General features: G+C 43.0%; 1 protein-coding gene across 1 annotated transcript in view; it reads left to right on the forward strand.

Annotated features, from left to right (window-relative positions):
• The first annotated feature begins 8,087 nt into the window (after positions 1 to 8,087).
• LOC126163175 (UDP-glucosyltransferase 2-like) overlaps positions 8,088 to 16,722 on the forward strand; it is a 44,619-nt gene continuing 35,984 nt past the window's right edge. Inside the window, exons 1-2 of the mRNA XM_049920126.1 lie at positions 8,088 to 8,260; positions 11,108 to 11,286. Coding sequence (XP_049776083.1) covers positions 11,192 to 11,286 — 95 coding nt within the window. The 5' untranslated portion in view covers positions 8,088 to 8,260; positions 11,108 to 11,191. The remainder of the gene's footprint in view (positions 8,261 to 11,107; positions 11,287 to 16,722) is intronic.

Genomic DNA, 16,722 nt, shown 5'->3' on the forward strand with positions numbered 1-16,722 from the left:
CTTAAGGCCAGAATAATAATAATAATTTACAATGGGAAAATACCGTTTTTTTTTAAAAAAATAGGTTTAAGCAATAATCGTCAAGGTTTTAATTTAAGATGGCCTTATCTTAAAATCAAAACAAGCTATATTAATAGACGGCTCAAGACATCGCACAGTACTTGAGACTAAAAATCGCAGCCAAAAAAACAGCAGACCAATGGTGTTCAGAAGTGTTCCAAGGGTCGGACTGAGGAAATAACTCTAACGTAAGATTAGATAAGACAGGCAGCCAAGAACAAGATCAAGTAATCAGATGGCAACCCGACCCAGGGACGGCTCAAGGACCGACCAACAACTTAATCAATTCTCTTCGCCGACCAACGGCACGACAACGGAAAATATTAGTGGAGGACGAAGATACCAACAGCACTACATCTTCAAAATTGGCATCTAAAGACAGCCAGGGTAGAGTTTTCTTTTTTTGGTCATCAGTCTACTGACCCCCCCATGAACCATGGACCTTGCCGTTGGTGGGGAGGCTTGCGTGCCTCAGCGATACAGATGGCCGTACCGTAGGTGCAACCACAACGGAGGGGTATCTGTTGAGAGGCCAGACAAACATGTGGTTCCTGAAGAGGGGCAGCAGCCTTTTCAGTAGTTGCAGGGGCAACAGTCTGGATGATTGACTGATCTGGCCTTGTAACATTAACCAAAACGGCCTTGCTGTGCTGGTACTGCGAACGGCTGAAAGCAAGGGGAAACTACAGCCGTAATTTTTTCCGAGGACATGCAGCTCTACTGTATGATTAAATGATGATGGCGTCCTCTTGGGTAAAATATTCCGGAGGTAAAATAGTCCCCCATTCGGATCTCCGGGCGGGGACTACTCAGGAGGACGTCGTTATCAGGAGAAAGAAAACTGGCGTTCTACGGATCGGAGCGTGGAATGTCAGATCCCTTAATCGGGCAGGTAGGTTAGAAAATTTAAAAAGGGAAATGGATAGGTTAAAGTTAGATATAGTGGGAATTAGTGAAGTTCGGTGGCAGGAGGAACAAGACTTTTGGTCGGGTGATTACAGGGTTATAAATACAAAATCAAATAGGGGTAATGCAGGAGTAGGTTTAATAATGAATAAAAAAATAGGAGTGCGGGTTAGCTACTACAAACAGCATAGTGAACGCATTATTGTGGCCAAGGTAGACACAAAGCCCACGCCTACTACAGTAGTACAAGTTTATATGCCAACTACCTCTGCAGATGATGAAGAAATAGATGAAATGTATGACGAGATAAAAGAAATTATTCAGGTAGTGAAAGGAGACGAAAATTTAATAGTCATGGGTGACTGGAATTCGTCAGTAGGAAAAGGGAGAGAAGGAAACATAGTAGGTGAATATGTATTGGGGGGAAGGAATGAAAGAGGAAGCCGCCTTGTAGAATTTTGCACAGAGCATAACTTAATCATAGCCAACACTTGGTTCAAGAATCGTAAAAGAAGGTTGTATACCTGGAAGAATCCTGGAGATACTAGTAGGTATCAGATAGATTATATAATGGTAAGACAGAGATTTAGGAACCAGGTTTTAAATTGTAAGACATTTCCTGGGGCAGATGTGGACTCTGACCACAATCTATTGGTTATGAACTGCAGATTGAAACTGAAGAAACTGCAAAAAGGTGGGAATTTAAGGAGATGGGACCTGGATAAACTGAAAGAACCAGAGGTTGTAGAGAGTTTCAGGGAGAGCATAAGGGAACAATTGACGGGAATGGGGGAAAGAAATACAGTAGAAGAAGAATGGGTAGCTCTGAGGGATGAAGTAGTGAAGGCAGCAGAGGATCAAGTAGGTAAAAAGACGAGGGCTAATAGAAATCCTTGGGTAACAGAAGAAATATTGAATTTAATTGATGAAAGGAGAAAATACAAAAATGCAGTAAATGAAGCAGGCAAAAAGGAATACAGACGTCTCAAAAATGATATCGACAGGAAGTGCAAAATGGCTAAGCAAGGATGGCTAGAGGACAAATGTAAGGATGTAGAGGCTTGTCTCACTAGGGGTAAGATAGATACTGCCTACAGGAAAATTAAAGAGACCTTTGGAGAGAAGAGAACCACTTGTATGAATATCAAGAGCTCAGATGGCAACCCAGTTCTAAGCAAAGAAGGGAAGGCAGAAAGGTGGAAGGAGTATATAGAGGGTTTATACAAGGGCGATGTACTTGAGGACAATATTATGGAAATGGAAGAGGATGTAGATGAAGACGAAATGGGAGATAAGATACTGCGTGAAGAGTTTGACAGAGCACTGAAAGACCTGAGTCGAAACAAGGCCCCGGGAGTAGACAACATTCCATTTGAACTACTGATGGCCTCGGGAGAGCCAGTCATGACAAAACTCTACCATCTGGTGAGCACGATGTATGAGACAGGCGAAATACCCTCAGACTTCAAGAAGAATATAATAATTCCAATCCCAAAGAAAGCAGGTGTTGACAGATGTGAAAATTACCGAACTATCAGTTTAATAAGTCACAGCTGCAAAATACTAACGCGAATTCTTTACAGACGAATGGAAAAACTGGTAGAAGCCGACCTCGGGGAAGATCAGTTTGGATTCCGTAGAAATGTTGGAACACGTGAGGCAATACTGACCTTACGACTTATCTTAGAAGAAAGATTAAGAAAAGGCAAACCTACGTTTCTAGCATTTGTAGACTTAGAGAAAGCTTTTGACAATGTTAACTGGAATACTCTCTTTCAAATTCTGAACGTGGCAGGGGTAAAATACAGGGAACGAAAGGCTATTTACAGTTTGTACAGAAACCAGATGGCAGTTATAAGAGTCGAGGGGCATGAAAGGGAAGCAGTGGTTGGGAAAGGAGTAAGACAGGGTTGTAGCCTCTCCCCGATGTTATTCAATCTGTATATTGAGCCAGCAGTAAAGGAAACAAAAGAAAAATTCGGAGTAGTTATTAAAATTCATGGAGAAGAAGTAAAAACTTTGAGGTTCGCCGATGACATTGTAATTCTGTCAGAGACAGCAAAGGACTTGGAAGAGCAGTTGAACGGAATGGACAGTGTCTTGAAAGGAGGATATAAGATGAACATCAACAAAAGCAAAACGAGGATAATGGAATGTAGTCAAATTAAGTCGGGTGATGCTGAGGGAATTAGATTAGGAAATGAGACACTTAAAGTAGTAAAGGAGTTTTGCTATTTAGGGAGTAAAATAACCGATGATGGTCGAAGTAGAGAGGATATAAAATGTAGACTGGCAATGGCAAGGAAAGCGTTTCTCAAGAAGAAGAATTTGTTAACATCGAGTATAGATTTAAGTGTCAGGAAGTCGTTTCTGAAAGTATTTGTATGGAGTGTAGCCATGTATGGAAGTGAAACATGGACGATAACTAGTTTGGACAAGAAGAGAATAGAAGCTTTCGAAATGTGGTGCTACAGAAGAATGCTGAAGATAAGGTGGGTAGATCACGTAACTAATGAGGAGGTATTGAATAGGATTGGGGAGAAGAGAAGTTTGTGGCACAACTTGACTAGAAGAAGGGATCGGTTGGTAGGACATGTTTTGAGGCATCAAGGGATCACAAATTTAGCATTGGAGGGCAGTGTGGAGGGTAAAAATCGTAGAGGGAGACCAAGAGATGAATACACTAAGCAGATTCAGAAGGATGTAGGTTGCAGTAGATACTGGGAGATGAAGAAGCTTGCACAGGATAGAGTAGCACGGAGAGCTGCATCAAACCAGTCTCAGGACTGAAGACCACAACAACAACAACAACAGTCTACTGACTGGTTTGATGCGGCCCGCCACGAAATTCCTTTCCTGTGCTAACCTCTTCATCTCAGAGTAGCACTTGCAACCTACGTCCTCAATTATTTGCTTGACGTATTACAATCTCTGTCTTTCTCTACAGTTTTTGCCCTCTATAGCTCCCTCTAGTACCATGGAAGTCATTCCCTCATGTCTTAGCAGATGTCCTATCATCCTGTCCCTTCTTCTTATCAGTGTTTTCCACATATTCCTTTCCTCTCCGATTCTCCGTAGAACCTCCTCATTCCTTACCTTATCAGACCACCTAATTTTCAACATTCTTCTATAGCACCACATCTCAACTGCTTCGATTCTCTTCTGTTCCGGTTTTCCCACAGTCCATGTTTTACTACCATACAATGCTGTACTCCAGACGTACATCCTTAGAAATTTCTTCCTCAAATTAAGGCCGGTATTTGATATTAGTTGACTTCTCTTGTCCAGAAATGCCTTTTTTGCCATATCGAGTCTGCTTTTGATGTCTTCCTTGCTCCGTCCGTCATTCGTTATTTTACTGCCTAGGTAGCAGTATTCCTTAACTTCATTGACTTCGTGACCATCAATACTGATGTTAAGTTTCTCGCTGTTCTCATTTCTACTACTTCTCATTACCTTCCTCTTTCTCCGATTTACTCTCAAACCATACTGTGTACTCATTAGGCTGTTCATTCCGTTCAGCAGATCATTTAATTCTTCTTCACTTTCACTCAGGATAGCAATGTCATCAGCGAATCGTATCATTGATATCCTTTCACCTTGTATTTTAATTCCACTCCTGAACCTTTCTTTTATTTCCATCGTTGCTTCCTCGATGTCAGATTGAAGAGTAGGGGCGAAAGGCTACAGCCTTGTCTTACACACTTCTTAATACGAGCACTTCGTTCCCGATAGTCCACTCTTATTATTCCCTCTTGGTTGTTGTACATATTGTATATTACCCGTCTCTCCCTATAGCTTACCCCTACTTTTTTCAGAATCTCGAACAGCTTGCACCATTTTATATTGTCGAACGCTTTTTCCATGTCGACAAATCCTATGAAAGTGTCTTGATTTTTCTTTAGCCTTGCATCCATTATTAGCCGGAACGTCAGAATTGCCTCTCTCGTCCCTTTACTTTTCCTAAAGCCAAACTGATCGTCACCTAGCGCATTCTCAATTTTCTTTTCCATTCTTCTGAATATTATTCTTGTAAGCAGCTTCGATGCATGAGCTGTTAAGCTGATTGTGCGATAATTCTCGCTCTTGTCAGCTCTTGCCGTCTTCGGAATTGTGTGGATGATGCTTTTCCGAAAGTCAGATGGTATATCGCCAGACTCATATATTCTACACACCAACGTGAATAGTCGTTTTGTTGCCACTTCCCCCAATGATTTTAGAAATTCTGATGGAATATTATCTATCCCTTCTGCCTTATTAGACCGTAAGTCCGCCAAATCTCTTTTAAATTCCTATTTTAAAACTGGATCCCCTATCTCTTCTAAATCGACTCCTGTTTCTTCTTCTATCACATCAGACAAATCTTCACCCTCATAGAGGCTTTCGATGTATTCTTTCCACCTGTCTGCTCTCTCCTCTGCATTTAACAGTGGAATTCCCGTTGCACTCTTAATGTTACCACCGTTGCTTTTAATGTCACCAAAGGTTGTTTTGACTTTCCTGTATGCTGAGTCTGTCCTTCCGACAATCATATCTTTTTCGATGTCTTCACATTTTTCCTGCAGCCATTTCGTCTTAGCTTCCCTGCAGTTCCTATTTATTTCATTCCTCAGCGACTTGTATTTCTGTATTCCTGATTTTCCCGGAACATGTTTGTACTTCCTCTTTCATCAATCAACTGAAGTATTTCTTCTGTTACCCATGGTTTCTTCGCAGCTACCTTCTTTGTACCTATGTTTTCGTTCCCAACCTCCGTGGTGGTCCTTTTAAGAGATGTTTATTCCTCTTCAACTGTACTGCCTACTGCGCTATTCCTTATTGCTGTATCTATAGCGTTAGAGAACTTCAAACGTATCTCGTCATTCCTTAGTACTTCCGTATCCCACTTCTTTGCGTATTGATTCTTCCTGACTAATGTCTTGAACTTCAGCCTACTCTTCATCACTACTATATTGTGATCTGAGTCTATATCTGCTCCTGGGTACGCCTTACAATCCAGTATCTGATTTCGGAATCTCTGTCTGACCATGATGTAATGTAACTGAAATCTTCCCGTATCTCCCGGCCTTTTCCAAGTATACCTCCCCCTCTTGTGATTCTTGAACAGGGTATTCGCTATTACTAGCTGAAACTTGTTACAGAACTCAATTAGTCTTTCTCCTCTTTCATTCCTTGTCCCAAGCCCATATTCTCCTGTGACCTTTTCTTCTACTCCTTCCCCTACAACTGCAGTCCAGTCGCCCATGACTATTAGATTTTCGTCCCCCTTTACATACTGCATCACACTTTCAATATCCTCATACACTTTCTCTATCTGTTAATCTTCAGCCTGCGACGTCGGCATGTATACCTGAGCTATCATTGTCGGTGTTGGTCTGCTGTCGATTCTGATTAGGACAACCCGGTCACTCAACTGTTCACAGTAACACACCCTCATACATTACTGCAAATTACTTTGGTTAAATCAAGGAACACACCTCGAACCATTTTTAGATTTAAAATTCGCTATTGTCAAATTTATGAAGGAAAAAAGAGTGCAGGATCGAAAATTGGAACGCACTCGAGATTTCGCATTTTAATTGGACTTGACCGTACACTGCCCACAGTGAGACATTGCAAGCTAACATCTTTCTGAATTAATGGGGATGCATTGAAAAAGAGAATCGCGTTGTAGAAGGGACACATTCTGAGAAAGACAGTCCAGTTCCCTAAGCTCACTGACGTTAAAGAAAGCGTGAGGTCTGAAGAATTCAATGAGGCCTTGCAAGAATTGCAAGGATAGTTTTGTAAAGGTTTTGAGGACAGTTGCAGTCTCACATCTGTTTTCAATACCGTTTCCCGTTTCAATTGAAAGCGCCTCTGTGCATGTGCCGATGTAGCTTATTGACCTGCGTGCTAACTCCAGCTTTAATGAGGAATATTTTTACGTTACAACTGTCCAGGACCTGCACATCGATTTCCTCAGCTATATTTTTCTCCATAATGAGGTTACAAAAGTGTCACAATATTTCCAGCGATACATTAGTGTAACAGAAATATTTTCGACCATGAAACTAAAGAAGTCAATATCACGTGGCAACCATATGCAAACCATATGTATGAACTAAAAGTATTTTCCGTCTTCAGCGTGCCAAAAATGACTAATTAATACTGAAAACATGTTTTGTTGGTAATCTGTGGTATTGAGAAATATGGAATATAAAACCATGTCGTATATAGCGCAACTGCACTGCCAGTTAAATATGGCGCATTTGTTATTTTCCCCTCTTCCCCCTCGAAGCGCTGAGACAGAGAGGCGTGGAGGTGATGGAAACGTGAAGTGAGGCCGACCGTCTTTTGTCACTCCGGCCACAGCATGGGCCGCCAGCGGAAATATCGGCAACCCTTGTTCTGGAGTATCTTATCGTTGTGACAAATATGAGTCGTTATCTCCCGAGCTGTGTGGAGCGATAACACATGACTAGGAATCTCAGAAACATTGTGCACTGCGAATAATCACGGTATACGTTGTAAAAGGGCAGGTTTGGAACTTTTTTGGGTCAATAAGCTTTTAATGTACTTACAAATTTCAGTATATTTATTGTAAATTCGCAAATTTACAATCATCAACCAATTTTTCTGTAACACACGCACATAAACGCACGCACGTACGCACGCACGAACACAAACACACACACACACACACACACACACACACACACACACACAGGGCGATGTTATGTATCACATACATCAAAGTGAACTGAAAAAATATAGTTACAACATGATAAATAGCGACCTGCTCTCCGTACGAAAGTGAATATAGTAGGTTATGCACGTCAAAGTGTTTCACGTATTGCGGCATAGTTATGGAAATAGGAACAGGGGGTCCCATACTGACCAGATATTGTTGTAGACGATTTGTAGTATCTTACCTGTTTCGTTAGCAAAATAAACGAGATTTTTGTTCCTTTCATTATTTTAGTCGCTTGCCACCAAGCTATTGAGAGATAATGCTGTTTTACTTGAGTAGTATTAAGAAATTTCATACCTTGTTTGCTATGCAAATTTCAGCTGCACTATATATGTAGCTATTAAGGTGCGCACGCCTTAGATGTAGTTGCGATTTCTTTCAGATTCCTTGGTTCTCTCGTGTCTCCTGCTGCTGGTATTGGTGCATAGCTCCTTTGCCTCCAAGATACTGGTCATCGCACCATCGCCTGCCATAAGTCACCAGAAACCGTTTCATACGCTAACTCAGGCTTTACTTCAACGAGGCCACGAGATCACTTTTCTTACTCCGAATCCTCTAAAGGTAAGTTTGCACAGAAATTCCTTTTAAGAAAGCTGCAGTGTAGGCTACTGTAATGATATCCTGAGGGGCATCTCGTTCGCCCTGCGAATTCTTTTAAGTAACATGTTACGTACAATGAAACGGGGATGCAAGCAAGATAAAAAAAAAATGGTTCAAATGGCTCTGAGCACTATGGGACTTAACATCTGAGGTCATCACTGCCCTAGAACTTTCAACTACTTAAACCTAACTAACCTAAGGACATCACACACATCCATGCCCGAGGCAGGATACGAACCTGGGACCGTAGTGGTCACGCGGTTCCAGACTGATGAGCCTACAACCGCTCGGCCACAGCGGCCGGCTCGCAGGCTTCGTAAACAATAATTAATATAGTTGTAAACGAAGATTTTCTTCAGGGCGTAGTGATCTATCTCACAATTTTGTCTTCATTGTAGGTTATCCGACTATTTTTAACATCAGTTAACTCGAAAAAATAAAATTTGGGACAGTTTTATCTCTGCGATATAAAATGTAGTCCACATTATTTTTTTTTCTTTCGTTAACTTCATATTTAGTTCAACACACTGCCAGCATTTCTTTTCTTCAAACTTTCATCAGTGAAACCGAAAAAGTAGTACTAGTTATTGTTGAGAAAGAAAAACCAGCAGCTGGACGACTTTCAGACATTGTTATGTTCGGCAGGCAAGGAAAGTTAGCGACGGGTAGTGGATGAACTATACGGTCAGCCAAGTCACTTTCTCGCTTCACACTGAAACCGATAAAATTATGAAAATGTATTTCGTATGAAGTAAAGTGTCTACACATATAAGCTCAACATTTTCTCATTAACCACTGGACCGATTTAACCAGAGTAGGTAAATATGACATTATATTCTGGAAAAAAATCGCTGCGGGGGTACGAACCACCCACCCATCAAAGAGGTTGGGTGGGGATGAAAACCCAGAGTAGCCCACGATGAGTGAATATCTTTGCTTGAGTTATCCATCGTTTGACAGAGACCATCAACAAACATTACGCGTAGTTTAGAACGTTTACGAAACTATTTCTCTCCTACGACATCCAAAAAATGATCGCATCACGCTGCAGTACCCGTTATAAAGTCGTAGGAGGAGTTGAACAAACGATGGGGGGGGGGGGGCGAGGAGGGAGGAGAAAATGCACAGAGAAAGGGGAGGGGATGAGGGAGAGAAGCAGGGTGAGATGGTAGTGAAGGGGTGGCAGGGTCGGAGAACAGAGAGAGGGGGCGGTGGCGGTGGACAGAGAGGAAGAGAAGGAAGAGATGGACGGCCTGGGGTTCAGCTCACGGCTCTCCTGCCCCTTTGTCAGTTTTCGTGATCTGGAGCTGCTGTCTCTCAGTCGAGTGGCGCCTCAGTTGACGTCACGAGTGCCAGTCGCCCCTCTAGGAAGAAGCTACACTGAGCACTCAACTACCGTTGTGGATACTTTAAAACTGTAGTGTATTAAGATACACAATGTGATCAAAATTATCCGGACAGCCCCAAAAACATACGTTTTTCATATTAGGTACATCAGCGAACTCAGTAGATATTAGACATCGTGAGAGAGCAGACTGGGGCACTTCGTGGAACTCACGGACTTCGAATGTCATCAGATGGTTGGGTGTCACTCTTGTCATACGTCTGTACGAGAGATTTCCACACTCGTAAACATCCATAGGTCCATTGTTTCCGATGTGGTAGTGAAGTGGAAACGTGAAGGGACACGTAGGGCACAAAAGCGCACAGGCCGACCTCGTCATTTGACTGACAGAGACAGCCGACTGTTGAACAGGGTCGTAATGTCTAACAGGCAGGCATCTATCCAGACAATCACACAGGATTTCCATACTGCATCAGGATACACTGCAAGTACTATGACAGGTAGGCGGGAGGTGGGAAAACTTGGATTTCATGGTCGAGCGGCTGCTGATAAGCCACACATCACGCCGGTTAATGCCAAACGGCGCCTCGCTTGGTGTAAGGAGCGTAAACATTGGACGACTGAACAGTGGAAAAACGTTGTGTGGAGTGACGAATCACGGTACACAATGTGATGATCGGATGGCAGGGTGTGCGTATGGTGAATGCCCGGTGAACGTCATCTGCCAGTGTGTGTAGTGACAACAGTAAAATTCGGAGGCGGTGGTGTTATGCTGTGGCCGTGTTTTCCATCAAGGGGGCTTGCACCCATTGTTGTTTTACGTGTTACTATCACAGCACAGACCAACGTTGGTGTTTTAAGCATCTTCCTGCTTCCCACTGTTGATGAGCAATTTTGGGATGTCGATTGCATCTATCAACATGATAGAGCACCTGTTCATAATGCAAGGCCTGTGGCGGAGTGGTTATCCCTGTAATGGACTGGCCTGCACAGAGTCCTGACCTGAATGCTTTGGGATGTTTTGGAACGTCGCCTTCGTGCCAGGCCTTACTGATCCTCATCGATACCTCTCCTCAGTGCAGCATTCCGTGAAGAGTGAGCTGCCATTCCCCAAGAAACTTCCCAGCACCTGATTGGACGTATGCCTGCGAGAGTGGAAGCTGTCATCAACACTAAGAGGGGGCCAACACCAAATTGAATTCCTGCATTACCAATATAGGGCGCCACGAACTTGTAAATCATTTTCAGCCAGGTGTGCGGATACTTTTGATCTCACAGTGTACAATGTTGATTTAACATCATAACATTCTAAATTGCAGTACCTAAAAGACAATGGCAATTATCAATGGGTAAGGGGTAGGACCCTACCAGAGTAGTCAATAAAAAAATATTAACGTTCTGCGTTCTAGATTAAACGCTGTACAAAAATAGAAACTGAAATCATAAGCTTATGTTCTTTGCAGCTTGCTCACGAGAATCTAACGGAAATTGACCTGGCTCCAGCTTATAAACTTCAAAATGAGGTTAATTTTGTAGACTGGGCTTACATGTCACCTGTGGAAACACTGAACCTGATTTGTGACCTATGTTATGACGTGGTTCGAGTGCAACTGAGTCAGCCAGCGGTACAGGATTTTATCAGGTAAGTCTTTTCCAAACATTTTGAGCTAAAACATCTTTTTCTTGGTAGAATCACTTTCAAAATCTCGTGCAAAAACTGAGTGCTATTGTCTTCTCTATAAGAACGATCTCCACTGTCTGTGATACTGAAACGGGAAGACCTGTTTGTTTACTTTCACTCTGTTATATGTAATAACGGTATATTTTGTAGCAACTCATGGAGCGCACCAAGAATATTTCTAGCCCAGGAAAGGGCAGTCGAGTTGATTTGTGGTGGCAGTTGTCAGACTTCGTGCAGGTTGTTGAAGGGTCTCCAGTTTCCAACTCTGCTAACCCTGTACGCATATTCCATAATTCGGGTTGTCGCTCACTCACTCAGAAACAACTCCGAAACACTAGGCTGGAAAACGACAAAGTAACATAGAGCTTTGTCCGTAACATGTTTTTTATTCTTATATTCCTTCTCAGTTTTTCGCGTTTTATCAGTTATTTAATGCCTTTATACGAAAATTTTCTAAGAAGCATACTATAGACTTCCGTGTTAGCTGAAGAGACAACACCGCGTTACGAGTGGAGGCCGAAATGCACGCGTTTTAGCTCACGCAGGCTGGCGTGAGGAGGCAAGAAATATACTGACGTGAAGTCTCGAACATGACAAGGAATGAGAATTCAGAAAGCGGACGTAATTAGTTTGATACTTAACTTTAATCCATTAATGATGAACGTCGCTCTTGACGGTACATTATTCACAATATTATCTGTTCAGAATACATTCTTGAAGTAATTACAGTAACTTAATATGGCGCCTTGCTAGGTCGTAGCAAATGACGTAGCTGAAGGCTACGCTAAACTGTCGTCTCTGCAGATGAGAGCGTATGTAGACAGTGAACCAACGCTAGCAAAGTCGGCTGTGCAACTGGGGCGAGTGCTAGGGAGTCTCTCTAGACTAGACCTGCCGTGTGGCGGCGCTCGGTCTGCAATCACTGATAGTGGCGACACGCGGGTCCGACATATACTAACGGACCGCGGCCGATTTAGAGGCAAGTGTGGTGTCTGGCGGTGACACCACATAGACTATATACAAACTCCTTCCATGACCAAGTAGTTTACCATCAAGTGGTCCCTCAGAAACCGATAAATAAATAAATAAAACTGAAAGCAAGTTATGGATGAAAATTATATGAAGACATAGTTAATTTGCAGTCATATTTTCAGAATTCACAAGATGACCACCTTCGGTCCATACGACCATACGGCCGCGCTGGTCATCACACAGTCAGGCACTGTCCTGCTCCTTCTTGAGACGAAAAGGACTGAAAATATGGACGGTGGACCTTGTTGTCTTCACTGGGGTTAATATTTCACCGCTTTTCCCTTAAGTACGCTCTAAAATTAAAAAAGAAAACGAATAAAGTTTCCCCTTATGATATTAATCAACAATGCAAATGTTAACTATGCTGTACGTATGTACAAATTACGATAAATAACGAGTCGCTGTATAATAGGTTTTTCCTAATAATGTTTAATGCATTCAAAATATTCACAGTAATTCGAAGACTGGTCAAGCCAACCAGTGGTTAGATAGTGGGTCGAGACCGCAGTAAAGCGGTTAGAGAACACTCGCTATATAAAATTAAGTAACTGAAAGCAGCTTGAGAAATGCATGCTGTGCTCACGGGTAAAAGTTAGCCAAAATGAACATAAATCGCGTACCATCTGACTCATTGGTACACAATGCTACAACCTAGGCGTCGATTAGTAGCAGAAAAAATCCACGTCTCTCAGAGGCCAACCTGAGTCAAAATCCAACCTCCGTCTGCAGAATCAGACTCCCAATCCTACTTCAGCAGAAAAATTCACAAGCTCGGCCGATCCGCTAGCAGAAAATAATCATTGCTCTAACTAGTGCCGAATTATTCTTAGTCCACAGGGAATTTGCACGAAATACTGCTGTCCAACCACCGACGACCCAAAAAACTTCTGTGTTCCTACACGTGGCAGAATCACATGGATGTGACTTCAACCAAATGATTCTGGACCTTTTCCTCGAGCAAGACGACCACCGCCCTTTTATAGTCTGGATTCACCCTTTCCCGGAAAATGCTACACCTACGTCACTTACGAGTTTCGTAGTTTCACCTGCTTAACTTACATCTTTTGATACGTAAGTAACACCCTCAGTGCACCATTACATGAGCGCCAAAATTATGGTTTATATCGATATTTTAAATTTAAATCTACATGTAATAGTTCATCCAGTATTTAAGATTAAATAACTGCAAAGCTCCCCTGTAGAGCTCGTAACCATTCAATACTCTCCAAGCCCTGAAAAATTGCAATTACAGATATGGCACAACTTCATCACCAGATCTACACTTTTCTCTCCAGTGCATTATTCAAAATTAAGATACCTGTAACAGGTCGCGAATTTTGGGCAAAACAACGCAATTTTACAGGCAGTTAATAAAGCACCTAATAAAAATTACAAATCCTAATAACTACAGGTAAAATGTAGTGTGTATTGATCTCCGCCAGTACATACCGTCTTGCTGGATGACTGCTTGTGTGGTGTCAGATTTTATGTCAATTTTGAAATAAAAATCTAGTTAAAATGGTTGTCAAGGATTAATTAACTGCGGCACCAAACATCCAACCATCTGAACGTGTTCTCTCACGTCAAATTAACATGACCACGTGTCAAAAGCCTGTGTAACAGCCTTTTCCAGTGCGGACTGCTGCGAGGCGCTCAGGAAGGGCGTGAATGAGGTTCTGGAAGTGTGCCGCAAGAGATGTGGAGGTATACCGACGTCAGCGCCATTGTCAGCTGTGCTAGATTTCTCGGTGGAGGATCCGTGGTTTGAACGGCCCTATCGAAGTGGCCCAACAGGTTCTTAATGGGGGAGTCTGGCGATCAGTAAACTAAGGCAACCTCGTCCCGGTGCTCTTCTAGCCACGCGCCGACATTAAAAGTTGTCAGACACGTTGCATTATCCTGCTGGTAGATGCCATCGTGCTCAGGAGAAACGAACTGCCTGTGAAGAAGGACTTCGTTGACCTATTGTGCCTTCCAGAATGAATGGATCACTCAGGGGATATCACGAAACCACTCCGCAGAACTAACTGCTTCATCCTCTGCCTTGGACCCTTCCGACGATTGTTGCAGGGTCCGATGGAGCATGAAATGCGGTTTATCTGAAAAGACCAACAGTCTCCATGTTGTGACTTCCAACTGAGGGACTGGTTTGCAAATTCCAGCCTTCGTCGCCAATGAGCAGCACAAACCAAGAGGCTGCTGCAAGGGCCCTTACGCAGCAATGTTCGCTGAACAGTCGTTGAGGAGCCACTGCTGGTAGCTTGTTGGTTCAACTGGTCAGTACTTTGGTCAACAGTTACTAAACACTAGCTAAGTTAAAGCTACAAAAAATTTATTTCACGGTGCTGTATCTTTTGATTTATTCTGATTGCAGTTAATATCCGTACGCCAGCAGGATTTCGGTGCTCCCCTCTTCAAGGTGACGTTTCACTCTTTACTGATCCAATTACAATCTACGCTGTATGAGCGCAAACCGAACACTATGCGAAAAGCTGTAGTGTGCTAAGTGGGGCAACTGACGTCACGTCTGTCCGCCCGATCTTTTGACAGGAACAGGTGACCTGGTCTGCCGATCAGCGGTCATCCACTGAACTGGGGTCGCCACACCTCGGTGCAGGGAGCTGTCTCTAGGCGGCAGCCGAAATGCCCCCTCTCAGGTCCGCCCCCAGACGCGTCCATGGCCGGCCTTGTTGTCACTGAGCACACACCATTGAAATCCTGCTCGCAACCCACTCCAAAATTTCCACATAAATAACAGTCCATCATTTAGCAATACATAAAATTACCTTCCTTGTGACTTCGTTAACAACATAAGCGGAGCAACACCATGAATTAAAACAACTTATCGAAGACATCTACAAGTAATCAGCAAGATATAACAAATAAACATAGAAGTGTGTCATTCTGTTCATTGGCAGGGTCAGTATGTGGGGTGCGTATTTGGCATTATAATCTTAACACGCATAAATTTGTTTCGAATAAATTGCGGTAGGAACAACTGGAGGAAAATGAGTGGAGTGTTGTGTGACAAGACGGTGAGCGTTGGGTTGAAAGGGAAAGTGTACAAGTCAGTGGTAAGGCCTGCTATGATATACGGGGAGAGACGTGGCCAATCACAGTAGCCCAGGAAAGGAGGATGGAAGTGGCGGAAATGAGGATGCTGAGGTGGATGTGTGGGGTAACAAGGAAGGACAGGATTAGAAATGAATTTGTTAGAGGAGCTGTGAAAGTGGGACCCATGGGGAAAAAGATACGAGAGAGCGGACTAAGGTGGTACGGACACTTATAGAGAAAAGGGGAAGAGTATGTCGGAAACAGAGTTGAAGATATAAAGATTGAAGGAGCGAGAAGTAGATAAAGACAGAAGATGAGGTGGAAGGATAAGATATCCGGGGTCCTAAGGGAGAAAGGATGGAAGAAGGAAGAGGCAATGGATAGGGTACTATGGAGGAGAAGGATCCAGAAGAGCAACGCCGGCCCAACGTAACGTGGGACAATGCGACAATAAAGAAAGAAAGAAAGAATCTGGAAACTACACAGAACAACATACACTGATGAAACTAAAGAAACTGCTGCACTTGTCTAACGTCGTGTAGGCCCCCGCGAGAACGCAGAAGTTCCGCAACACGACGTGGGATGGGTTCGACTAATGTCTGTAGTAGTGCTGGAGGGCACTCACACCACGACTTCTACAGTGCTCTCCATAAATCCATAAGATTACGATGGGGTGGAGATCTCTTCTGAACAGGTTGTTGCAAGTCATCGCACATATGCTCAATAATGTTCATGTCTGGAGAGTTTGGTGGCCAGCGGAAGTTTGTAGACTGGGAAGAGAGTTTCTGCAGCCACTATGTACCAATTCTGGAGGTATGGGGTGTCGTATACAATAAGGAACCAAATAAATGCTTGTTATACTAACACGATATAATAAAAACTATAAAACTCTGTCCAACCTCAATACACGATGAATTAATCCGTAGGATTAATTACAATAAAATTACGCATACAGTAAACATAAGTACAAAAATAAACTCCCCAACAACTTCTGTATATAAAAGAACTGTCTACCAAATTTCACCAGCAAGTAAACATTTGAAACGAACGTGGTTCCGACTTGCGCCAACGTTCAATTCTATGAATCTGTTTTGGTAACTCATGTTACCAGCATATTTTGGCAGAAAGCCTATGCCCAACAAAATCTTTGTACATAGGTTTAGCTTTACAAACAATCTGCGCACATATTGTTCCGGGGTAACGACAAGCGCCGACACGAAGGTCGAGAACGGTACAGCAGAGGGGGCTGTGAGACAACGTCAGCCAGTAGCACGCTGACTATGACGTCACCACGGCAGGAGCGGCATGTAC

Source organism: Schistocerca cancellata, chromosome 2 (genome assembly GCF_023864275.1).
Source record: "Schistocerca cancellata isolate TAMUIC-IGC-003103 chromosome 2, iqSchCanc2.1, whole genome shotgun sequence".
Classification (NCBI taxonomy): domain Eukaryota; kingdom Metazoa; phylum Arthropoda; class Insecta; order Orthoptera; family Acrididae; genus Schistocerca; species Schistocerca cancellata.